Here is a 24525-nt window from a genome sequence, read left to right as displayed (position 1 = left end):
CCTTGGGGCTACTGCAAAGACTAAACCAGAAGCTATTTGCACCAAGGAATTTTGCCTGGATCATCACAAAAGTCTGCTCACTGGTCTCCCAGCCTCTGCCCTTACCCCCCCCACACTCTTCCCCACCCCGCAGCCCCAGGTGATCCTTTAAGTGCCAAAGTGAGATCCTGTCCCTCCTCTGCTCAAAACCCTCCCCTGGCTCCCACCCACTAGAAGGAACAGCCAAAGTCCTACAAGAGCCTGCGAGACCCGTACAGTCAGACCCCGGTGGGTTCTCAGGACTTGCCGCCCCTCCCTGGGCTCACTGTTCCAGCCACGCTGGGAACCTTGCTGTTTCTCAAACACTGTGTGCCTTGCTCCAGCCTCAGGGCCTTTGCACCTGCTGTCTTCTCTGCCTGGAGGGCTCCTCCCCAGGGTCCGAAGGCTCATCCCCTCCCCTCTTTTGGTTCTTGGGTCAGAGGTCACCTTCTTCGTGAGGCTCCCGGTGGCCACCTTATCACACTTTCAACTGCCACTGCCCACAGACCTTCCTGCCCCCTCCTCTGCTTAATTTTTCTCCTTCACCCTTATCGCTATACACGAGGGTTTCTCAACTGCAGCACGACGGACACTTGGGGCCTAGATAATTCTCGGCTGAGGGCTGGGGTAGCTGAGCACCCTGGAGGAGCAGCCCCGCCCCTGGCCTCTACGCACCAGACACCAGTACCTCCTCTTCGTCAACCGAAAATGTCTCCAGACATTGCCGCGTGTCCCCTGGGGGCAGAACTGCCCCGGTGAGAACCAGAGGTCTACACCATCCGTGCCCTCGGCTACTTATTTCGATCTCCCCCAAATCAGGATATAAGATTCCTGAGTATAAGAACGTGGTGCTATGTCCAGCGCCGGGTCCCCGGTGCCAAGAACAGGGGCACCCAGCAGGTTCTCCGCGAGCCAATGCTGAATGAACGAATGAGGAGCGGGACGGCGGAGCGAGCCCTCCCCAGGCCCCACTCACCACGGCCGGCGAGAGCAGGGACTGGCAGTGCAGCAGGACGCCTGTGGCCGCCACCTGCTCCAGCCACTTGCGGCTGGCGTCTCGGCTGCTCTCCTCGTACTCGCCGTTGTTGTTGTAGCGGTAGCTCAGGGCTGCCAGCAGCTGCTCGGAGAAGGCGCACACGGCGGCCACCAGGGCCTGGCAGAAGATGCCATCCCGCCGCAGCTGCAGCTCCGTGTCTGCGGGCGGAGGGGGCGGAGGGGGCGGAGGGGCCACGCGGGGCCATCAGCAGGCCGGCACCCCGAAGCCCCGAACTAGCCCCCTCTCCCCTAGCCAGACCACCCATCTGGGCCCGACTTGCCAAAATTCTCTTCATCCCCCGGCACCAAAAGCCAACTCCATTAAAAACTGACTCTCCAAAAGCAAGCCGATCTGTGGCAAAACTCAACTCTCTCAATGACCCATCTGCCTATTAAAAATAAAATAAAATAAAACGGGCTGCTTTGGTGGTCCAGTGGTGAAGACATCACCTTCCAATGCAGGAGGTGGGGGTTCGATCCCTGGTGTGGGGGCTAAGATCCCACATGCCTCAAGGCCAATAAACCAGAAGTGATGTTATGACAAATTTAGTAAAGGACTTAAGGAAAAAAACTGATCCTCATAAAAAAAAAATCTTTAAAAAACAAACTTGTGATTTCCCTAACACTTGCCCCAAACCCCTACCTTCAGCTGTTCCTTTATTTATTAGGAAATGTCTCAGCCTTGACCGAGAATGACAATGACGACAAGCTCCATGTTTGAAGGAAGGCAGTTTATCATTTTCTCTGTTTTTTGAGAAGTATACCCTCTTCCTATCATCCCTCCCCCCCACCTCCAATTCCTTGGCCCCTGCCTGTGATGTGATTTGCAGAACTGGCCAATTTCAGGCAATTGGTCATTTAGGGCCCTTAATCTTCAGAAAGGGATTTTTTGTTTTGCTTTTGCCTGCACCACTCCACTTACGAGATCTTAGCTTCCCCCCCCAAAAAAGCTGAATCTGGGCCCTCACAGTGAAAGTGCCATGTCCTCACCACTGAACCAGGGAATTCCCTGAAAGGGATTATTGTCGATGACTGGCAACAGCCAACAGGTTTTCCGTGCCCAATTTTGACCTAGATCCTATTCTAGCTGCCCCATGGCTGAGAATTTCTGGAAGGATGGGACAGAGAACACCTCCAAGATTCCCCTGGGCGCCCATCAGCCCCTCTTCCTTCCCACCATCTGCAAGGGCAGGAAGCCCCAGGGTGGGGCTGAGGGCTCCACCGGCAGAAAGCCTCTGAAATCATCAGTGCTCTATGCTGGGTCCTCATCGAGATCAGCCTAGGCCTGGGGGGTGACAAGAGAGAGTGCTCCTAGCTCCAGGGCCTGAGACTTGTCTCCTGGACACAGGAGGAGGAAGTGAGGTCTGAGAAGTTCTCAAGGCACTGGAGGCCACAGGGCTACCTCCCCTGCAGGCAGGCCCCAAGGACCCTGCGGAAGTCAACCTTGGTCGGCAGGAGAGGCCTTCCCTGGGCTGCAGTCATGAGCGCCAGCTGCTGGGACAGGCTCTCATGGATATACCCAGCATGTGTACATTGCAGACAGTTGCCCTTTCAAAGCCCTCACCTGTGCACTTCAGCAAGGCCAGGAGCAGCTGGTTCTTTCCATCTGGAAGGAGAAGGGACCGAGAAGGGAGATGGGCTGAGTGGAATAAGCAGAAGATGCCGGCAGGGCCAAGCCTGCCCCCCGGCCCACGTGCTCTGCCCCCCCTTCCAGTGAAGTTCAGGGTACAGACAGCCAGGTTCAGGAAGCTCTGAATGAGTGTTGAGTGGGTTCCAGAAACCTCGGACATCCAGGGGGTGAAACCCCAACTGTTATCTGCACCCCAGTTGTTTATATACACCCACTGAACAAAGACTGAAACCAGCCCCTGCAACTCCTGGGCCAGAGCCCCCAGCCCACGCCTCGTACCTGCTCAGGGACCTATGCATATGGGTGCTCACATACGTTCACACGCGTCCTAGGGTACCTATTCACGCCACGCTACACGGCCAAGCCCTGCCCACATGGAGACAAAGCTCAGACCTTCCAGACACAGGCTAACATCCTGGTTTCTTTCCTTCACATAAAGGCTCTTGGGCCCAGAAGGGGCTTAGAAAAACCTGAAAGGCCTTTGGGTCTGGGCTCTTGTAATACATTCTATCCTGGGGAGGCCCCAAGATGCAGGGCTGGTGTGATAGGATAAACGCTCACCCGCGTCTGCTTATTGAGGACTTACTGTGTTCCAGGCTCTGTACCAAGTGCCTTATTTGTACTGACTCATTCATTCCTCACAACACATAAGGGAAGGCGCCCTGTGAACCCATTTTACAGTGGAGAGACTGAGGCACAGAGACGTCAAGAAACTTGCCAAGATCGCACAGCCATTAAGTGGGAGAGCTGGGGTTCAAGCTCTGGCCATCTGACTCCAGAGTCCATGTTCTTAACCAATGACAGCTTTGGAAAACAGGACAGCTCAGGGCCAACCCAGACTTCCAACTCAGAGAGGGCTGTTCCTGGAGTCATGAGCCTGGGGCCAAGCACCCCCTGCTATGCTGATCAAACGTCTCCCTGGCCTGGGCTCCTTCTAACCCAGGAGCCTCAGGTTCAAATGCTGCCAAGGGCCAGGCAGGTAACATAGGGGGCGTGAAGCAGACCCTGGGCCACAGGGTAGGGCGGGGTCCACGTGGCCTGGAAGGCTCCCCTCCCCAACCTGAAGATGGAGGCCACCATTCATCTCCAAGCAAGTGTGAATGCAGGAATGCAGGCCCGTTACTGCCAGATCGTCTGATTGTTCAAGAACAGCCAGATGTCTAGACTTGTATGTGGGCTTTCAGATTATAAATATTCACATTTTTTAACGCTAGAGCATCCAAACCTACCTGCAGGCCCAAGTCTGATAAGGACCCTCTCTCCGCTCAACACACACCTGTAACCTTGATCATAAACAAAAGAAACCTAACTAAATCCACAGCTTTGGAAGCTGGGAGGGAACAAGCTCGGCCTTCTCAGCCTCCTGAATCTGTGAGGGCGCCCCCGGGCACCCCAGATGAGCAGTTCCCTGACCACATGTGTACTGCCCCAGGGCCCTGAGAAAGGGGCACTGGCTCTTCCTGTCCTCTCCCTGGGCCTAGAGAGACATGGGCACAGAGGTGGACCCACTGCTGACCCTCCGATGTTCCACATTAAGAACCGGAGGCCACAAGATCGCCACGTGATAGCCTTCCCTGCCTGACTGACCTTCCACGTATCTCTGAATGTTGTCCACCAGGGTCTTGATGGAATTGGGGAGGTTCCAGGGGTCCTCCTGAATGCTGATCTGGATCAGGTTCCGGCCACGGATTGTACATTCCTCTTTCTGTTTGAACTCTGGAGCAGGAAAGTGACAGTGGGGCAGAAAAGAGACAGGGAGCTTTGAGAAATGGTGCCACCAAGGCCTCTGTCCCATTGCTAGATTCCAAAGCTCAGAATCTTAGGTCAAGGATGCTGGCGAGAGCCTTGGGTATCATCTGGTCCATGGGAAGGCAAATAGATTGTAAGTGTGCTGCTAATGGATAGTACTATACCCATGGCAGACATCACTACTCAATCTCAGCACTCCTTTCTACTAGTCTGAGGATGGGACTCCTAGCAGGCGCAACCAATCCAATGCAGAATCACAAATGAATCTGGGCATTTTCTTCTCCTGAGCCTGAATATAGTCACAGAAGCATCCTCAGGTCCCACCCCCTCACGGCCACAACCAAGCTGACACATGAGCTATAACCTAGCATAACCTTTTCCCTACTCAGAGGAGGAAGCCGAGGCACAGAGCGGGGAAAGTGGCTTGCCTAAAGTGACTCATCAAGGCAGTGAGCAAGATGGGACTTGAATCTGACCCCAGACAGGCTGACGGAGGCCTCTGCTCCTTTGGCCCCGTGTCTGCTACACAGTCTCGAGTTTCTGAGATATGTTATGGTTTCGGCTCCTCTGAGTTTGACATTTCTTCTTTCAGAGGTCCATCCCAGGCAGAGATGACCTTGAGATTGTCAGAAGGGCTCTGCTAGCCAACCCCTCACCACTTCCGACCCTCACTTAGAAGCAGCTGGTTCTTTATCTCCTGCACCCTACTGGAAATTCCTGTGGGTGGGCGGGCAGATGGATGGATGAACGGGTGAGTGGGTGGGTAGATGGTAGATGGTAGATGAATGGGTGGGTGGGCAGGGAGATGGATGGATGGATGAATGGGAGCGTGGGTGAATGGATAAGTGGATGGTAGTGGGTCAGTGGGTGGGTAGAGTGGATGGATGGATGGATGGATAGATAAATGGGTGGGGGGATGGGTCGATGGTAAACAAGAGGAAAGGCAGGTAGAAAGATATAAATGTTGATTATTTTTCTCTCAATCATTTCTAGAAGAAAGTCTCAATTTGGTGCCGTTAAGTCCTTAACACTTCTTTAACTTGTTAACCCCTCTCATGAAGAAACAACAAAGAGCTCTGGACAGACAACAGTGCCTAACTACAGTACAAGGGCAGTTTTCATTGTTGGTTCCACTGGACTTATTCTTTTATGGCACATTGTGATGACTTTCCACTTACAGGAAGTTTAATAAAGTTCTTTTCAAAATGAAATTTTTTAAAGGGAGACACTTTTTCAGACAAGATCTATCGATAGCAATACAGGCAGCAAATGAATATAGTTTAAAAACTGTCAAGATGTCGGCAGAGTCTGTGACTATGTCTAAAATGATGAAGAGGGTTAGGAGTGTTTGAGGGCTGGCAAACTGTGCTCCAGTCCTTTCCCTTGTGTTAGACATGGGCAGACGGAGGCCCGGAAGGGCTCAGGGACAGCCCAGGGGTCCACACACATTTTCTGTAAACAGTCAGATAGGAACTGATTTAAGCTTTGCAGGTATTTGGCTCCTATCACATGTTTTCTTTTGTTTTGTTTTGATGACTCACGATAAATAAAAAATCATTCTCAGCTCACAGTACAAAAACAGACTGTGGGCCGGATTCAGCCCATGGGCTGAGCTTGCTGACCGCCCCTGGACTGGCCCACAGCCATTCGGCAGGTGAAGGGCACAGTGGGCAGTGTGGGCCCAGGCAGCCTGACTCCCGTCCAGCACACAAGCCACATCACAGGCTGTGTCCCTAATGAATGCGGGCTGCCATCCCTCACCCTGCCTGAGGACTCTTCTCTGCTCACCTTGTAAGCTGTGGTCCATGGGGAAATGCTTGGTCTCTTCAAAAGCTCTGCTCATGACTGGCCCCTTGAGGAGTGTGTGAATGGAGTCCACCTGGGCGAAAGGAAGCCCCGGGTTAATTTGGCCCTCGGGGCCCTCCAAGTGGCTAGAACCTGTGACCTCTGGCCCCTGCCCTGGCTCCTGACTTACGGGTTCTTACCCGGGGTGATGGGAAGAACGCAAGGTCAGGCCAGGGTTGGGACAAAGATCCTACCTGGTTAAAGAGATGCTCTAGGCAGCCATGAAGCTTGTCCTGCTTGTCTGATGGGATCCTCATGTCACAGGGCAACTCATCCCCTGGCAGAAGGAAGAAACCACAGCCATCAACTATTCCTGCCCCATCGCACACCTTCCCAGGCTCTCTCACAAGAAGGCAATGTAGCTATAGAGCTCCGAAACCCACAGCGGACTTGGAGCCCGACAGATCCAGGTCCTAGCTGTGCGACGCTGCACAAATCACTTGACCTCCTGGAGCCTCAGTTTGTTTACCTGCAAACTGGGCAACAGGAGCTAAAACATTACACAACTGTAAGTCACTGTTACTATTTTCACTCTGAAAACGAGTGAAGGAACCAGAGCCCACATCTCTCATTCATCCTCCAGCCGTTTCATTGAAATCGCCTTCCTAAAACCTTCCCAGGGGTAGTTTTTGCAGCCGAATAGCTTCTGTGATGAAATATTTATCCAAAGTTCAGAAATAGCTGTGATATTTCCTGAGCTTCTTTTTCTTCTGCCAAAGTGAAGTATAATTAAAATTAAATTTTTATGCACAGACACCTCCGGAAGGGCACGCACGACAGCAGTGGCAGTGGGAGCCTAGGAACCAGGAGGCCGGGGAGCAAGGATGGGAGGGAGGCTTGTCACCACCCACCCTCTCCCACTCACACCTTTCGAATTATGAGCCACGTGACTGTCTATCCCATTCACAAAATAAAAACGTTAAAGGCTGAAATCCATGAAAATTAAAACAAATTTCAGTCTTTCGGTAAAAGTTGCAAGTAACTTACAGTCGAATGTATGTGCTCAGTTGCTCGGTCGTGTCCAGCTCTTTTGCAACCCCATGGACTGCAGCCCACCAGGCTCCCCTGTCCATGGGAGTTTTCAGGCAAGGATACCGGAGTGGGTTTGCCCAGGGGATCTTCCCGACCCAGGGACTGAACCTGTGCCTCCTGCATTGGCAGGCAGATTCTTCACCAACGAGCCACCCTAACTTATAAATTCTTATTTATGTCTGTCTGTCCCTCCAGCCATCCACTCACATTTCTCCACCTCTGTGCAGAAATACATGTTCACCAGTGATCCCCAAATATCCTCAATGGTCATTTCTGTGGGAGAGGCTGAGATTCTGACTGATTTTCAGGTACTTCTTTTGTGTTGTGTGAATTTTGGGTTTGAGCACATGTCATTCCTGGAAACCATCAGGTCGCCCTATTTTAGCAATGCAGAAGACCTCATCCCACCTGGTAACTGGATCAGGAGTGTTTCTATCTGTTCTGTGTCCACGACATTCAGAGAGAACATGAGCTCTACAAGGGCCTGTCTCAAAATGCACGGCTGTGGTCCCAGCACATAACAGGTGTGCAATAAACACATGCAAAATGAGTGAAGGAAAACCATGCAAAGTAACAGAAAACAAGAGAATGTGTAGGAAAGTGTAACAAAATAAAAACAAACAGCCCAATCTCGCCAGGGGACCCCCTCAGCCCTGGCACTCACCGGAGCCCATCTCGTCGCTGCCCAGGTAAGAGCTGTTACTTCTCACGCTGGTGTAGGACAGAACAGAGTCCCGATTGCTGTTACACTCACTGCAGAATGGCAGAGAGGAAGGTGTGAGTCAACCCTCTGCCTCCCCACTCACAGCCTCTGGTCCCAGCATCCGGAACCCACTTTCTGGAGTGTAGACAAAACCCTTGGGTAGATGACGGGCCCAGAGAGAGCACTGTTGGCCAACCACCAGTGCCAGAGATGGGGAAGGTTGTCCCAGTGGGATCGCTAGGTCCCACCCTGGAGGAACCTCTCTAGGCCTCGGTATAGAAACACAGAGATGGTAGGTGGACAGTGACTCATCTTCATTCGGGTGTAATTACCGTCACTGCCCTCGTGGGACAGTCTTGTCCCGAGACACATCTGCACCCCTACACTCGACCACACGGCCTGGCCGGAAACCTCCTAGGAACAAAGACTGTGTGTGCGTAGCTTGTATCCCAGGAACTCAGAAGGTATGGGGAATCAAAAACCACAACCCTGAAATTCTTTCCTTCACTTTTCTGACAATTAAAAGGAAAAATTGGAGTATCCAAAAATGTCAGAATGGAAACGCAGAGATAAGATCTTGGTCTGTGGACACAAGGATCCAAGAACACATGGGACCCAGTCAGCCAGACCATCTCATTACACAGACACCAAGAAACACAGGGCCCCTTGAAGACTGAAAGGCTATAAACGCCGGGAGGACGGGGCCCAAGGCCTTGCCAAATTCTGTCAGTTCTCTTTTTGCCCCAAACCATATGAAGTGTCCCTCCAAGGTTCTAGTTTAACCACAACCGTCAGATATTAGAGAGCCTTTTCATGGGGGGCCACAGCGCTGGTTTGTGGTACAGAATTCCATTCACTCCACGGTTTATTATAGGAAATTGAGTTTTCAGTCTGTTCAACCCACTAATTAAGACTTCATCCATCTTGTTAATAATTAACCAGGAGAAAACAATTCAGATCCTCGAGAGTTAGGAGGGAAAAAAAATAGTCTTACTCCCTGGATCAAGGAAAAACAGTGTTTGTTGCAAAAACCTGAGGCCTGACGTTGATTTTAAAACACACAGATCTTGACTTTTTCCTGGACTACATTCCATCAACGTATGGGGACAGAAATCGAGGTGGAAAGGATCAGTGGTGTCCCCAACAGGGCAGGCCCTGAAACATTAGTCTGGGAGGAGGGAGGCTGAAGAGTGTATCCAGGGTGTACTGTGGGACTCAGATAACTACCCAAAACCACAAACCACACGGGTAGGCAACAGCACCCTGTCCCACAGCTTCCTGAGAAACGTCCTCTGATTCTGACCTTTCCACGGCCAGGGCCTCAACTATACCTCCACACCAAACCCCACGAGACCCTCCCAAGCCAGGCCTACCCCCACCTGTAGGAGTCCCGGTAGCTCATGGTGTCGTGACCCGAGTCCTCCTGATCCTCCTCGCACACCTTGAAGCACACCTTCTTGCTGCCCCCATGGTCGGTCCTGTCCATCTCGCTCTCTTCGCTGACCAGCGGTGGGGAGGAGGCCTCCTCGGCCAAGGCGGGGTCGCAGGACCCACTGGAGGTGGGCTCTGTGATGGTGGACAGTAGCCTGTGGGAGCAAAGACTTGTGAGCAAAGACACAGGCCCCCCGGTCATTTGTCACCTAGAACCGCCCACCTTCTGGATTTAGCCAACTTCATCCCTGAGGAACCATTTCAGCCTCCCTTATGCCCCGCATCATCTAGCCAGCCTAGAACTTCGATCAGAGAACTGTGCGACTTGTGTTGGTGAGCACGCTTTGTAGGTGGTGCTGTGCGTCCTGCTGCAAGGCACCAAAAGGGCCATCACGTCCAGTCGTCTCTCTCTCTGCAGTGTTGAAATAATAAAGATCCCCCCAAACCTTTCACCGATAGTTTCAGCCTCTACTGACAATACTGCCTACACCCATCCTTTCATTAGAACAACGGTTCTCAATCAGGGTGATTCTGCCCCTAGAAGGCCTCTGACAACATCTGAAGACAACTTAGGCTGTCTCAACTAGGGAAGGGCGTGCTACTGGCATCTGGTGGGTAGAGACCAGGCATACTGCTAATAACCACTAATGGACAGGACACCCCCCCATTCCAAAGAATAATCCTACTCAAAATGTTGATGGCGCCGATGTTGGGAAATCCTGACCCTGACACAGGGCTCACCTGTTGATCTGAGTGACATATTGCTTCATCTCCTTCAGGGCCACATCCAGTTTGGTAAAGAGCTGCAGGTAGGCATCCTGGATCTCACGGTCCTCCTGCTTGAGCAGGAAACTCAGGCCTCGGTCCTCCTGGCCAAGGGCTCCACTGGCTGGCCCAAAGCTGCTGTCGTTGGGACCCTGACGTTGTGGGTCCCCATCCGCAGCAGGCAGGCACTTCCAGGATGGGGCAGCCATGGTGGTGATGCAGTGTTGGGTATAGGACATGGGGTTCAGGTGACCTACGGTAGGGAGGAAAAGTTCACAAACCTATTTTAAGGATCTCAGTAAATGAGAAAAGTTTCCCTTTAAAATATTCTTTTAATACATTAAATTGCTTTAATAAGAAAGTTTCAATTTGGTGCCAATACACTCTTAACTACTATGATCATTTTCCTGCCTGGAATGTAGACATGATGGCTGGTACTCCAGCAGTCATTTTATACCATGAGGCATCTTTCAGGATAAAAGCAACATTTAGAGATGGTGGCATAGAAAGATAGGAGGAATCTGGATCCGTGATGGCCACAGAGCCACCATTCCAGCTCTAGCCTGTTGGCCTTCAGATATGTTTCTGTTTAAGTACTGTACTATGAGACCTGAACACATTTTTGATGGACACATGCAATTACCTTGCTCTGGGTCAAGGCCGATGAGGGAGGGTTTGCGACCAAAACGGATGCTGAAGGACCTCCCAACTGAGGGAGTGGTCTTGGGGTAGGATACTTCCATGATGTTGACGTGGCAGTTGGTGGGGCAAAAGTCCAGGCCACATAGTGGATGGGGTTCCAGGAGTGCTTGTTTGAAGGGTGGGCTGATCCTGCTTTTTAGCTGAGCTGCAAACTGAGAAAGGTCGGGGGGAGGCATGGGGTTATTACTTAAGGGTCTGGGAATTCTGGCACACGTCCAGTACCCACGTTATCCTAGCTTAGGCCAGACATTCCAAAATTGAAAAAAAAAAAAAAATGCCAATAAGTCCAAATGAAAAAGTAAATTCCCCTGCACTGCCTTTCACTGGACCCAGATTTCAGGGAAGTCCTGGAGGAATGTGAGGCCTCCAAGTACCTACCCACCTAGATGTCTCCGTTTCAGCTGCACCTGAGGTGTTCTAGGGGAACATCTCTCCCTGACCCAGCATCTGTGAGGTTCAAGTAAGGCTGCCTCCCCATTCCTGCAGAACTTGCACAGGCCTAGGCAGGGGACCCAGGCCAAGCCAACGAGAGTTCTCATCGCATTCTATTTCTACTGTTAGGCTAAAGCTACTGAGGACCATTTTATCATTACACGAAAAGGGCCTACCTGAGAGCAAAACCAATAAGGAAAACAAAGTCAAGAGGAGAGAGGTCCTGTTCTTGTAACAGTGTGCTATCTGTTTGAGTGCTGGATACGACCATGCCTGAAGCTTACCTATGGACATTTTGGTAATATAAACCAGTTAATTATCCTGTTTGTTTAAGCTAAGTTGGGTTGGCATTTGACATTTACAACTGAAACACCCTGAGTTGAGACTCTGTAGGGTGTAGGCACCTCCTGGTAGCGGGCGATCCTCTGGCCGATGCTCTCCAGCTTGGTGTCACAGATGTTTCGGAACTCGAAGTGGGACATGGTCCTCATGTTGCTGCTTAGGGCCATGAGCCGCCCACAGTTCTGCACGAAGACACTGTCATCGGCAGCAAAGGCCTCAAGGATCTGCAGAAATATCAACTGCTACTGAGTACTCCCTGGGCACCTGGGAGAGTCTTAAGGGGTTTATCTTGGGCGACTACTATACACCTTGTAATACACGTGTGGGTCAGGTCTATTATTGGCCCACTTAACAGATGAGTAAACTGAGGCTCAGAGATAAGAAGTCAGTCTCCTAAGCCCCACAGCTACCAAGTGGAGGGGCAGGAATTAGGACCAAGGTTCCCCAGGCTAACTCGGAGGACATGGGAGTCAGGCTGCTCCACCCCCCCAGGGCAGGGCCACAGCCAGCCAGACCTTGGCAGTGAGGCTGAAGCAGCCGCGGGGCTCCACGATCTTCTCCAGTGCATGGCACTTGATGCCCGCCGTGCTCACGTACTCGTACACAACGCCGTGCTCCAGGTACACGTTGCCCACTGTCAGGCTGACCAGAGGGCTGTCCTCGTGCTGGCTCGGCTGGGGGCCCAGGGACATCAGGGGGAAGGCTGGAAGCCAGAGGGACAGGTGACCCTGCGGAGGGGGCACCACCCTACGCCAAGCCAGCCCCCGGGCCCAGCACCGTGGACCACCTACATTAGCCAGGCGGGGAAACTGAAACCTGTGCTGTGGCTCTTTTCACTTTTGCCAGCCCACGGTCACTCACTCCTTATTCTAAAAGGTTTTCCTTTCAGGAATCAAGCCTTGAGTCTCATTCACAGTCTCTGGGGCTCCGAAAAGGAGACTCATTTGCCATCCATACCCTCCCCCAGAGGCAAAGGCCTGGCCATTCAGCATGTTTGATTTCCTCTATTTACAGTGACTGGTTCAGGAGCAAGCATGTGGCCCAAGCTGAGCCCATGAGAGGGAGATCTGTCTGGATCTACAAAGAGAAGGAGACATCCTCTTTTTCAACTGGATTTCAAGTTACCAGAGCCACTAGGTGGAGAAAACAGCATGTAAGAGGGAAACCAACTCAGAGGGAGCAGAGCTGAGAACTGGAGAAAATGAAGGCCTCCTCAGTATATGAAATGCTGGATCGAGCCAGACCTGAAGCTCATTAACCCTACTCAGCCTTTTTAGTTTGCTGAGCCAATGTTTTTATGGAGCCCAGTTTCAGTCCAGATTAACAGGGTCCCAGAGAGACTGTGATTCCTTAGAGGTCACACAGCTAGGTAGTGATGTATCTAGGAAGAAAGGAGGCACTTTATGGCCTGAAGCAGTTTTCTTCCCACCTGCTCCAAAGAGTACTCTCAGCACACACACTGTCACCCTTTCCCCCTCACCCTCCAGCCTACGTCACCAATTATCAATTCTTTTGTTCTTTTGTTCGTTGTCTTGTTCCCCTCCTGTCAGTGCCCTAAGGGCAGAGACCCCATCTGCCTTGTTCACTCCTGTTTCCCCAGCTCCTTGAACATGACCTGGCACATAGTAGGTGCTTCTACTTATTGAATGGAAGTTTCGAAACCACCAGCTCTTCCCAGTGTGCTTTACTCTCGTCATCAGTGGGGTCACCCATGTGCTGGGGGAAGGAGGCCCACAGCCCTTTGCTCTCAGAGGGGCATAAACTGAGCTCAGAGCGGGCCTCCAGTCTCTCCCTCTTCCCATCAGCCTGTCTCCTTTAGGACCCCTCTTTCAGGCTGTGGGTGTTTTAGCAGCAGGGGAACAGCTCCTCGAGGGCAGGGAATTTTTTGTTTTCTTCCTTACTGTATCCTCCGAACCTAGAACTGAGGCTGACACATAGTAAGTGCCGACTAAATGCTTGGAGTCTGACTGATAGCGCCTCCTCTCCAGTCGCTTCTGTGCTCTGCTGGTCTGGGGGCAGGAGGAGGCGTGGGAAGATCAGGAGCTTTCAGTGCCGTGGTGTCTGACAGCTCTGGGCTCCTTGCTGGTGACTTTGGGGTCAACAAAGAAGCAGGGTTTACAGGGCTGGCTGGGGAGCTGTCTCCCTGAATCAGCCAAGTGAAGAGGCACAGAAGGAAACACAGGCCTGCTGGCACCTTGATCAGAGCCCAGGGAGACACCGTTCAGACTTGCGACTTCCAGAACAGTAACGCAGTAAATGCAGGTGGTTTCAAACCACCAGGTTCCTAGTACTTTGTTACGGCAGCGATTGGAGACTCACACAGAAAGGACAGCATCGAGGAGGGCTGGATGGGACTGGGAGGAGTGTGGACACAGAGGACCCAGTCCCCACGGGCGTCTCTGGCTCACGGCCTGCCTGTCCCGTTACCTGAGTTGAGCTGGTCTTCCTCTCGGGCCCCCTCGCCACTGGGGTCCTCGCCGGCGGCCTCCCGGGCCTCCTGCGCGTCCTCGTGGGTGCGGTAGATCCACTGGTACAGGCCCTGTGTGGGGAGCCGAGTAAGAGGGGCGCCACGACACCCAGAGCCCAGGTGCATGCGGTCCCGACTCCAAAGCTCAGGGCTTCAGCCTGTTGGCGACACCACCTTCAGAGAGCCCTCCCAGACTTCACTCTGGAAACTTCCTGAGCGATCTCCAGCCACACTCGGCCCTCAGCGTCCACAGTCTATGCTCCTCACAGAAGCCAGGGGAGGGGGCGCACTGAAAACATAAGTCAGCTTCATGGGAGCAGAAAGCTTGTCTCTCCTGTGGCCCCAGGGTCTAGAAACACGCCAGGCAGACAGCAGGTGTGCAGGAAACGCTTATTAAATAAACCAATGAACCACTGTCCACAGAACCCTGGGTCCCCAACCAAGTATAACATCAATTTCTCATCATCAGTGTGACTAGTTGCCCAACGTGCCTATGTGGTAAGAAAAGAGGGTCTTATCACACCCATTTCACAACTGTAGAAACTGAGGCCATGAGGTTTAGGGAAGCAGAGAGGTCCTGGAGCCCAGGCCCAGCTCAGCCCTCAGGTCCACAGCCCCACCCCACCCAAAACCCTGTGGTGCCTGCAGACTTCTCCCCAGAGAAGGGAGGGTGCCCTCAGCCTCCACCCCAGTGAGCAGGGCTTCCCTGATCCCCTTGGCTGCCAGGCGGCTCACCAGGGCCTCTTCTTGGTGGCTCCGGAATGCCTGGAAGTGCTCCAGGACCTCTGAGGCTCCGTCATTCATCACATTGTTGCCATTGACCTTCAGGATACACTGGCCAGCACAGAGCCCTGCAGCCGCAGCCTCAGAGCCTAAGGGGGACAGGAGCGCTTGAGGCTGGATGCCAGGCGATGAGAGGCTGGGGTGGTATCAGGCAAGGGCGAGTAACCAGAGGCACCTGTCCCTCACCCCACACCAAATGGCACCTCCATCCTCCCACCTCGCAGCCACTCTCCACCCCAAGCCAGGGGGCAGGACAGGCACTGTCATTCCCATTTGGCAGAAGAAGGGACTGAGGCTCAGAGAAGTCGCAGTGAGCTCAAGGTCACATGGCAAGGGAGGCTGGCCTTGAACCCAGGCACATGTCACTCCAGAGCTTCGTCTCCTTCGCGTGTGTGCTTGCTACTCACTTCAGTCGTGTCCGGCTCTTTGCAACCCCATGGACTATAGCCCTCCAGGATCCTCTGTCCATGGGATTCCCCAGGCAAGAATATTGGAGTGGGCAGCCATGCCCTCCTCCAGGGGATCTTCCTGACTCAGTGAACGAACCTGCGTCTCTGGCACTGCAGGTGGATTCTTTACCGCTGAGCCACCAGGGAAGCCCTCTTCTCCTTTAAGTCCCACAACAACCCCATGATACCGAAGCCAGGACCAGCCCCGTTTTGCAGACAGAGAAACACAGGCTCAGAGAGGCAAAGTGGCTCTCTCAAGTCATGTGTCTAAAAAGAAGCCAGGTTTCAAACCCAGGTCTACCAGGCTCCAAGAGCATGTTCTCTCAACTGTCCCATGATTCTCAAACTGCCACATTCCTGCCTGGCAATAAGGAGCTGGAGCTGAAGAAACACTGCCCTGTTTCAAGTGAATGTGCATTTTCCTCACTTTGCCACAGTCCTCACCACTCCCTAGTGCTTCCTTTCAGCTGCCCATGTGTAGCTGCCCAACCCCCATAGGCATGCATATCTACAAGCCTTGGCTTCCAACAAAGAAGGTAAGTGCTAACTGTGCGCTAAGAGGCACAGGCCTGGAGCTAACTGGGCAGGCGCCTCTGAACTCCTACACGCACAACAGACTGGCCTCCCAAAGCCCCACTCCACGTCCCTTGGGCTCCCACTCACCTCTCCCTATCGCGTAGACGTATGGCGGGGCTGCTCCACGGATCTGGAAGCAAAGCGCCTCTGGACGGTCGGGGACTTTGACAATCCTACACCAAACAGAAGCTGTCATAAGGTACAGCAGCGTCACTCCCGAAAGAGAGCCCAGGGGGCCACCAGGAAGCCCCTGCCTCCTGGGCTTTTGGGAAATCCAGCCCCAGAGAGCAGCAGCACCAGACTTTCCAAATGCATAGAGAAACCTCGCTCAACCAGAGCGCACAGAACAGGGCCTTTGATTCCTCAGAACCAGCCAGCCCAACTTCGGAAAGTCCATCCATGCACCCTCCTAACCCTTCACTATCATCCTCTGGGTGAGAAGAGGCCTTGTGGCCACCAGACCTTGGTGAGTGCATATTTTATTTAATAATCACTTACTTGGAGGGTGACAAGTGACCCCCAGCACATCTGGGTGCTGACTCTAGAAAATTGTCCACATGTCCCCCAGAGATCATGATTTGAAAGCCCAGAAGACCCAGCCACTCTGTGGGTGAATCACCAGGGCAGAATGAGCAGCCCCTGCCCAAGGTCATTATTAATCCAGGGGCTTCAATGTAGCCATCGGCTTCCCTGTCTAAGGCATGTCCCCTACATTAGGCCTTGGATCGTCCCTACCTGCCATAAAAAGCCATCTTGGGAGCCTGTTCTCAAACCCCAGGTATTTCTGGTACTTGAAGCGGGCATGTTCCACCATGGTGATTTCTCCCACTTCTACATACCAGCCAAACCATCAATCATGTCCCCGAAACTGACAAGCCTCTGAACTGAAAGAATGCTATTTAAAACTTTCAATCACTCCCATCAACAGAAAACCAGGAGCATCTGCCTTAAATAGAAGAGAGAAGCGAAAAGCAGGATTTAAAATAGAAAACGCAGGATTTAAAATAGAAAACGCTCCTCCCGGTGCCTCTATCTGGTACGCGACCACTTCTCATCGCGGCTGGGAGGGGCCGGCCGGCAGCCTCCTCTCCACGCTTCCTGCTTCCGCCCCACCCTGACAATCTAGTCTCCACCTGCAGCCAGAGAGATGCTGCAGGACCCTATGTCAGATCACACTGCCCCTCCGCTCAGAACCTTCCGGTAGCTCCATGCTCCTTACTGTGGGCACAAGACCCACAGGGCCTGGCCTCTACTGTCTGACCAACCTCAGTGCCCACCCTGTTCCAGCCCCATCAGCTTCCTCACTGTTGCTCAAACACACTAGCCCCAGTGCCCCCGGGGGCCTCTGCACTTGCTGTTTCCGCTGCCAGCAACCCCCTCCTCCCGATGTCCGCCTCACCCCCTCCCTCACCCGCCTTCGGGTCTTCACCTCCGTTCTCAGGGGCATCTCCCTGACCAGCACTCCTCCACACAGCCCATCTGTCCCAGCTTTATAATGGGTTGGGTAAATGTTCGTCTGGATTCTTCTATAAGATGTAATGCAAAAACTCAAATGATTTATGGCCAACGCGATATATTGGTCCACACTCACTACCTCCTGGTACGTCCCTCCCTTTTCTGCTTTGACTTTGTTCGTCTCCTGCTCTAGCCTCCAAACAGACTGAGATCTGTGAGGGCGGAAACGGATCTATGCAGACGGGGCTGCGTCCCCTGAGCCTGAAACACCAGCGGGCACACAGCAGACACCCAGTAAGCACTGTCAACTGAACAGAGCCAGCAGCACCTTGGCACGTGCCTGCGGGAGGACCCGCCAGCCGCGGGGACCTGGGTCAGCCAGGCACCCCCCCCACCACCACCACCCCTGGGACCCGGGCAATTCCTCATCCCGAGAGGAAGGCCACCAGACACCCCGCCCCTGGCGACACTCACTCTTTGGCCTTGGTGGCTACCAGGAGGCGCAGTGGGCGGCGGGAGCAGAAAGACTGGTTGAGGATGGACTCCACCTCAGCCAAGGGCCGCAGGAACACCAGATCCTCGTTGATGGAGTAGATCTTCCTCCCGACCTGCAGGCCGGCCATCTGGGCGGGGCGGGGTGGGGGCAGGTGGCGAGGGAGACAAGCACAACCAGGTAACTGACCCCCTCTCCTCCTCACTAAGGAGCCGCTCCGTTCAGGGGCGCAGAGTCACCAGCCCCAGGGACCAAGTAGGACCCGAGTGAGACTTCCCCCCGGGGCAACCCCGCTGCCCTCTGTGGTAAACAGTGAGGCAGGCTGGTGAGACCCATGCCAGCCAACGAGCTGTGAAGGGAGGCCTGTGGGGGCCACTAACGGCAAAGACATCTTCCCTGAGAAGAAGCTTCCAGCCCGCCCCTGCTTCCTGCCCGGCTCTGCAAGGACACGAGGCATTGACCTAGGGTGGCCACCTTGTGACCACGAGGCCTTGGCCAGCGAAGGTGAAGAGATGTCAACCCTGAACCAAGACTTATAACCACCTCCTTCTAAACTGCTTACATCACAAGAAAACGGAAGCCCTGGGGCTCCAGCCACTGTCAAGCCCAGCCTGCGGCTACTACATGCAGCCAAACACCTTCCTGATTGCTATAAGGAAGCAAGCAGAGCCCCCTGGAAAAAGTGGCCAGCGCCTCTCTCCCAGCCATCTTGCACACCCCTGAAAACAGCTGAGAGGCCCTGGGGCTGAAGCCTTGGCCTCCCTCCTCCAGACCTCGTATCCATCTCGGAGCAGCAAAACAAACCTGCCTTACTCAGGTGGCTGGTTTTTCTATAATCAGCTGATTCAGAGGCCCCGGTGCGGTTTTTGGTATGTTTTTTGTTTTTGTTTTTTGGGTTTTTTTTTTGCGTTTGGCTCCTGCAGGGCCAGCAGGGGGAGCTGGTGGTCCACGCTGGAAGGGCAACCTGGATCCCGGGGCCTCCATCACTAGTTCCCAGAGACCTGGACTCAGTTTCCCCAGGAAGACAAGGAGCCAGGAGGAACCACTGCCATTCCAGGGCTCTCTGAGCTGGAGGAGGGTGCCCCACTCTCCTGTCCGCAAGCAGCCTGGGGGCTGGGGTGGCCCCTCTGAGCCGCCTCACCTCCGCCAGCGAGCCCCTCTGGACCGACTTCACCACCACAGCCTTGTTCTTCTCCTCGATGTCGAAGCCGTAGTCTTCCTCCTGGGGCAGGATCTGGGGGTTCGAGGCAGGAGAGGTAGTGAGGCAGGGAGTGCCCCAGCTTGGCCCCCACGGGGGCGGGTTGGAGGGGACCAGGACCCAGCTGGCTCCTCATGTCCCAGATCTTCTTAGGGTGGGGCTGGGAGTGGGGTGACCATGTATTCATTTACCTTTCTTGGCCTGTCTCCCCTTTCCTCCTCCCAACCTGAGGACAGAGCCTCCTTATTTATTATGCTCCACTGTCTCCCCATCTGCTGTCATACTGTAGGTGCTCAATAACAGCTTACTGCCTTAATGAAATAAATCAGACCCCAAAGTGTCCTGCCACCAAGAACTTAAGGACAGGAAGGGGGTTTAGGGAGGAGCCATCCCTCCCCATCGCAGGACGACAAGGAGGTTGGGAGGTTTGGGGGCATCCGTGGTGGTGGGGATGTAGGGAAATGCATTTATTTTCTCGGTACGTATTTTGCTGAGCTGCTGTCTATTATATGGGCCAGGTACTTCACTGGTTTGGAAACAGCGCCAAACAAGACACAGTTCCTGCCTCATGTACAGCTGACTGTCTAGTAGGAGAGACAGACTGCAAACAAAGAAATAGAGACTGTGGTGCCCAGGGGTGCATGTACTTTGAATTAAAGCCCTTAAAGGGATAGAATGCAGCACAGAAGCAGGGCCAGGGGAGGGAAAATCTGCGCTGAGACCCGAATGAAACGAGGAACAGAAGTTTACAGAGAGTGGAGAAAAGTGCTCCCGGCAGAGGGCACAGCAGGTGCCAGGGCCCTGAGTCAGGCCCCAGAGTCCTGGAGGGTAAGACGGAAGATCTGAGATCTGCGCTAAGTGGGGTGAGGAGCAGGGAGCATAGGAGAGGGAGGAAAAGAGGCGGGAAGATTTTGTCCCAAGTGTGGTGTGGAGCGCTTGAGGGCTCTGTGGCGGGAGAAATGGGAACTGGATCAGCACCCGCCTTAAGTACGATAGGAAAGATGTGAACAGAGCCACCTGCACGTCAGGCAGGCTTCAGCCCCAACTCTGGCTTATGCTAAGAGACCCAGCCTCTCTGAGCCTCTCTCCCAGTTGCCTGCTGTGGGCCAGGCCTCAAGGTGGAGGCTGCGGCTGACCAGGAGGCACAGAAACAGGATGGGCTAGGCTGGTAAAATACCTGACCAGGCTGGTAAATGTCCTACCTTAACTGCAAGGCTAGTTGCAGCAACTGAACAAGGGTGCCAGCCCAGAAGACCCAAGGCTTTGGTGTGAGAGGGGTCATTTCAGGAGGCCATCCTCCCTGTGAAGGCTAGGCTGAGGGTGGGGTGGAAAAGAGGAGAGGGGAAGAAAAAGAAAGGGAGCCCAGCGAGCCCAGTCTCCTCTGTCAGGAGGGTGGTCTGGCCAGGAAAGTAGCCTGGCATCTGGGCAGTGTTGCCAGGCACCGCCTAAAATCCCCCCTTACTTCTGGGCGCCCCAAGGTGAGCCCAACTTTTCCAGCCACAACCTGAAGGTTGCCCGGTTCCCAGGCCTGCAGGCAGGTCTGGGAAGGAAGATGCAGCAAGCTCAGTTCCGCTCCTACCAGCAGGCGCTTGGCCAGGATGTTCTCCACCAGCTTGAAGTCATTGCGAAGCTGTTTGTTCTTGCCGCTGGTTCCTTCCATCTCCTCGTCTGCGTGGAAGCGGAAGTACTGGGACTCATCCTTGAACTCGCTCTTCTCCAGCACTGCAAACCCACAGACTCGGGGTCAGGCTCACACAGGGAGCTTTCAGTGGTATCTGCTGACTAGCAGCCATGGGCCAGGACCAGCCCCTGGACAAGCTTGGGTTGGCCAGCATGGTGTTCTAGTAAGTAAAGTCCTGTGCCAAAACTAACATATTAGGATAGTTCACATAAAAGCCTGGCTTTTTGACTCTCATGAAAATTCTGAACTCATCCTACCTGCTTATATAAAGGCATGTTACAAAGCCATGTAAGGTACAAAGCTGTGGAACCACAGCAGATATAAAGAACCAGTAGAAGAGAACAGCTATCACATAAAAGGACACTGTTTTATGGGAACTTAGCATATGATGGGGAGAAGGCAATGGCACCCCACTCCAGTACTCTTGCCTGGAAAATCCCATGGACAGAGGAGCCTGGTGGGCTGCAGTCCATGGGGTCTCTAAGAGTCGGACACGACTGAGCGACTTCACTTTCACTTTTCACTTTCACTCATTGGAGAAGGAAATGGCAACCCACTCCAGTGTTCTTGCCTGGAGAATCCCAGGGATGGGGGAGCCTGGTGGGCTGCCGTCTATGGCGTCGCACAGAGTCAGACACGACTGAAGCGACTTAGCAGCAGCAGCATATGATGGATGACGAACCACCACGTGGAGTATTCCACAGATGGTACAGGGAAAACTGATTCACTTACAGGAAAGAAACAAAATCAGATCCCTACCTCACACCATATATAACAATAAACTGCTGTTGAATCAAAGACCTAAATAAGAATAGGAAAACTAAAGCTCACCAAACAAAATGCAGGCAAGTATCTTTGTCTTAAAACAGAAAAGGAGTTCATATACAAGACCCCCCCAAAAAAAGAGCAGTATGGTAAAACTAAGGACTTCCATTCAATAGCAAGGCCATAGGCAGCCCACAGATTCAAAATTAACCGTCTGGTCTAAAATCAACAAAGGAGAAATCTCGAATATACAGGAAACTCCAACAAATCAACCAGAGAAAGCTGGGAAACTCATAGATAAATGGGTAAAGGATATAAATAGCTAATTAACAAACGGGAAAACCTAAGAGAGTGGTGAGTGCCAAGTACATGGAAAGGAACTCACCCTCACTAATAATCAGAAACAGACCACAGTGAGACCCTGTAGACCAGGGGATGGTACACTTAGCCTCTGTGGGCCAAATGTGGCTGACTCCCGCTTTTTATAAATAAAGTTTTATTGGAACACAGTAACACCCATTTGTTTATATACTGCCTGGGGCTGCTCTGGGGTCACAATGACAAAGTTAAATAATTGCAAAAGACTGTACGTTCCACAAAACCTGAGACATGTACTATCCGGGTCCTTACAGAAAAAGTCTTCAGACCTCTAAGACTAGGCAGGAAAGTGAGTAAAAAGAATTAGTAACAGGGGCTTCCCTGGAGGTCCAGTGGTTCAAACTCTGCGCTTCCACTGAAGGGGATGTGAGTCTGATCCCTGGTCAGGGAACTAAGATCCCATATGCTGTGTGACTGAAAAATATTAAAACAAAAACAGAAAAAAAATACCTGGTAACAGTCAACATGTGATATGGGCCCTGTAGATTACAATTTAACTAAATACCTTCTAGTGCAGAGCACACCAGGAATATAGGCTTAAGATCACTTACTCTGCAGACAAAGGAGGACTTGCTGTACCCGTTTTAAAGACAGGAAGACTAAGGCTCAGAGGAGCTAAATAAACTGCCCAAGGTCACAGAGCCCAGGCTCCTCCTCTTCATTATACTGCCCAGCCTGGCCTGACGGATGGGTACAGGGACAAATTCCATAACGGGGAGAGGTCGAGGCAGTCATCTGAGGTCAGTGGGCCCGGGAAAGAAGGACAAGCAGCTGCCTTAGCTTCAGGCCTCCCCGAAAGCCTCTGAAGACATGAAAAGCATCAAGAGGCCTTTCTTTCTGCCTTCTTCCCTTCCCGGGACAGCTAGCTGTTTGTGAGCATGGCTCTCAGGCCACCTCTATTACCTCCTTGGAGAGAACAGACACTCAAATTGCTGCTTTCCCCAGAGCTGGGAGCCAGGCCCCAGGAGGCCGGCTGGCTACCCCTCCACTGTAAACACAAGGCTACAAGTCTCCAGGAGAAGGAAGAGGAGGCACTATGCTGTGTCTTGTGTCTCAGCTGAAATATCTGGGGAAACAGCTGGAACCCCGGAGTCCAGGAGCTCGGCCAGATGAGGGGCGACCACTCCCAACTTCCCGTCAAGGCCACTGGCCAGGCTTCGTGAGATGCAGGCACAGACCATCGCTGAAAGCCTTGGTCAGTTCCCCGTGCCCCCAACCTCAAGGCCATTTAGCCTCTCTGAGCCTCAGTTTCCCCATCTGTAGGGATAACAACCAATGTCCCTGAGCGGCCTCAAAGATTAAACCACGAGCCTCAGTTTCCTTGTCTGCACCTACAGCAAGGGGGCTGGACCACTGCCTCTGGGCCCCTCCCTGGGGACACTGCAGGGCCCGGCGAACCCAGGTCAGATACCCCAGGAGGCGCCAGGCAGGCCCCACCACGCCCTCCACCCGGCACCCTAACCTGCATTTTGCAGCAGCCACCACCCTAGGATCGGCCCTTTCCTCTTTTAGCCTGGTCTGGAGTTCGTGGCAGGCAGAGGGGCCTGAGGGCGGCACCCTGCAATTTCTCTCCCTGAGCGTGCCCGAGGGTGTCAGTGCTGCCCGGGGTCACCCCCAGCAGAAGGTCCTCAGACAGCCGCCTTCCCGAAATAGCCCTGGGGTGGACCCCTAATTACTCTCACCCACAAATGAGAGGTTCCGTCCAGCTGACGGGAGGGAGGGATGGGGCTCGGAGAGATCCCTGCAGGGAACAGAGTGGGTTTCGGGAATGACCCGGGCTGCCCTGCCTGGGCCCGACCTGCCCCTCTCAGCTGTGGAGTGAGCCCCAGTGCCCCAGAGCTGTCAGAATGCTGAGCTCAGATGGGGAGGGAAAGATGGGGAAACTGAGGCTGAGAGGAGAGGGCTTTGCTGCCAGCAAGCTGAGTTGGGCCCAGAACCGGGCCTGCTGGCTTCACGGCAGGGGCCAAACCTGATGGCCTTTGACCTCACAGGGCAAAGGGACAGCAAATCCGGCTCCTGGACCAAGTGTAGAAAGCTGTGGCCCCGTTTGTTTTTCTAAATAAAGTTTTATTGGCTAAACGTCACACCCACTTGTTTATGCATCCCCTGTAGCTGCTCTCAGACTACAGGAGCAGAGCTGGGCTGTGGCAGAGACCGTGCGGCCTGCAAGAACTAAGACATTTACTGTCTGGCCCTCTACAGGCAGAGTTTGCCAACCTGGTGCACAGAGCAGACGCTGGGAGGATTTCTGGCCGCTCCTCCCCCCAACATGGCTTCAGCTTATTTCACGGTTGTGTGACTCTCTCACACACACGCACACACACAAGGGCAGGACTTGTATTTCTTGTTCACCTCTGGTCCCCAGAGCCTAGCACAGTCCCCAAAGGCAAAAGACACGCTACGGATGAACAAAGATAGAGCGGAGGTGTGGACTCAGCCTCACGGGGACAGGGCAGTCCCAGGAAGAAAAGGGAATTGAGCTGGTCCACAGATGGAGGCAGGAGAGGACCTCTTCGAGCTGGTCGGGGGCCCTTGCTGGAGAGGCCAGAGCTGAGCAGAAATGCTCGTAAGTCAGGGGATGAGGCAGGGAGGGAGG

The 24525-nt window shown here is 53.4% G+C and overlaps 1 protein-coding gene across 1 annotated transcript in view; it reads right to left on the bottom strand.

Moving 5' to 3' along the window:
• Positions 1 to 24525, bottom strand: part of PREX1 (phosphatidylinositol-3,4,5-trisphosphate dependent Rac exchange factor 1) — a gene marked incomplete at its 5' end in the record, with an annotated part of 105391 nt that overhangs the window by 10322 nt on the left and 70544 nt on the right. The window contains 17 exons of the mRNA XM_040248738.1: positions 995 to 1212; positions 2618 to 2659; positions 4271 to 4399; positions 6221 to 6311; positions 6472 to 6554; positions 7974 to 8062; positions 9392 to 9598; positions 10185 to 10461; positions 10852 to 11062; positions 11747 to 11908; positions 12200 to 12387; positions 14112 to 14223; positions 14887 to 15023; positions 16047 to 16132; positions 17889 to 18037; positions 19049 to 19141; positions 20685 to 20827. Coding sequence (XP_040104672.1) covers positions 995 to 1212; positions 2618 to 2659; positions 4271 to 4399; positions 6221 to 6311; positions 6472 to 6554; positions 7974 to 8062; positions 9392 to 9598; positions 10185 to 10461; positions 10852 to 11062; positions 11747 to 11908; positions 12200 to 12387; positions 14112 to 14223; positions 14887 to 15023; positions 16047 to 16132; positions 17889 to 18037; positions 19049 to 19141; positions 20685 to 20827 — 2417 coding nt within the window. The remainder of the gene's footprint in view (positions 1 to 994; positions 1213 to 2617; positions 2660 to 4270; positions 4400 to 6220; positions 6312 to 6471; positions 6555 to 7973; positions 8063 to 9391; positions 9599 to 10184; positions 10462 to 10851; positions 11063 to 11746; positions 11909 to 12199; positions 12388 to 14111; positions 14224 to 14886; positions 15024 to 16046; positions 16133 to 17888; positions 18038 to 19048; positions 19142 to 20684; positions 20828 to 24525) is intronic.

Source organism: Oryx dammah, unplaced genomic scaffold (genome assembly GCF_014754425.2).
Source record: "Oryx dammah isolate SB20612 unplaced genomic scaffold, SCBI_Odam_1.1 HiC_scaffold_10, whole genome shotgun sequence".
In the NCBI taxonomy this organism is placed as follows: domain Eukaryota; kingdom Metazoa; phylum Chordata; class Mammalia; order Artiodactyla; family Bovidae; genus Oryx; species Oryx dammah.
Note: the sequence above shows the minus strand (reverse complement) of the source record. Positions and strands in the feature narration are given on the sequence as shown.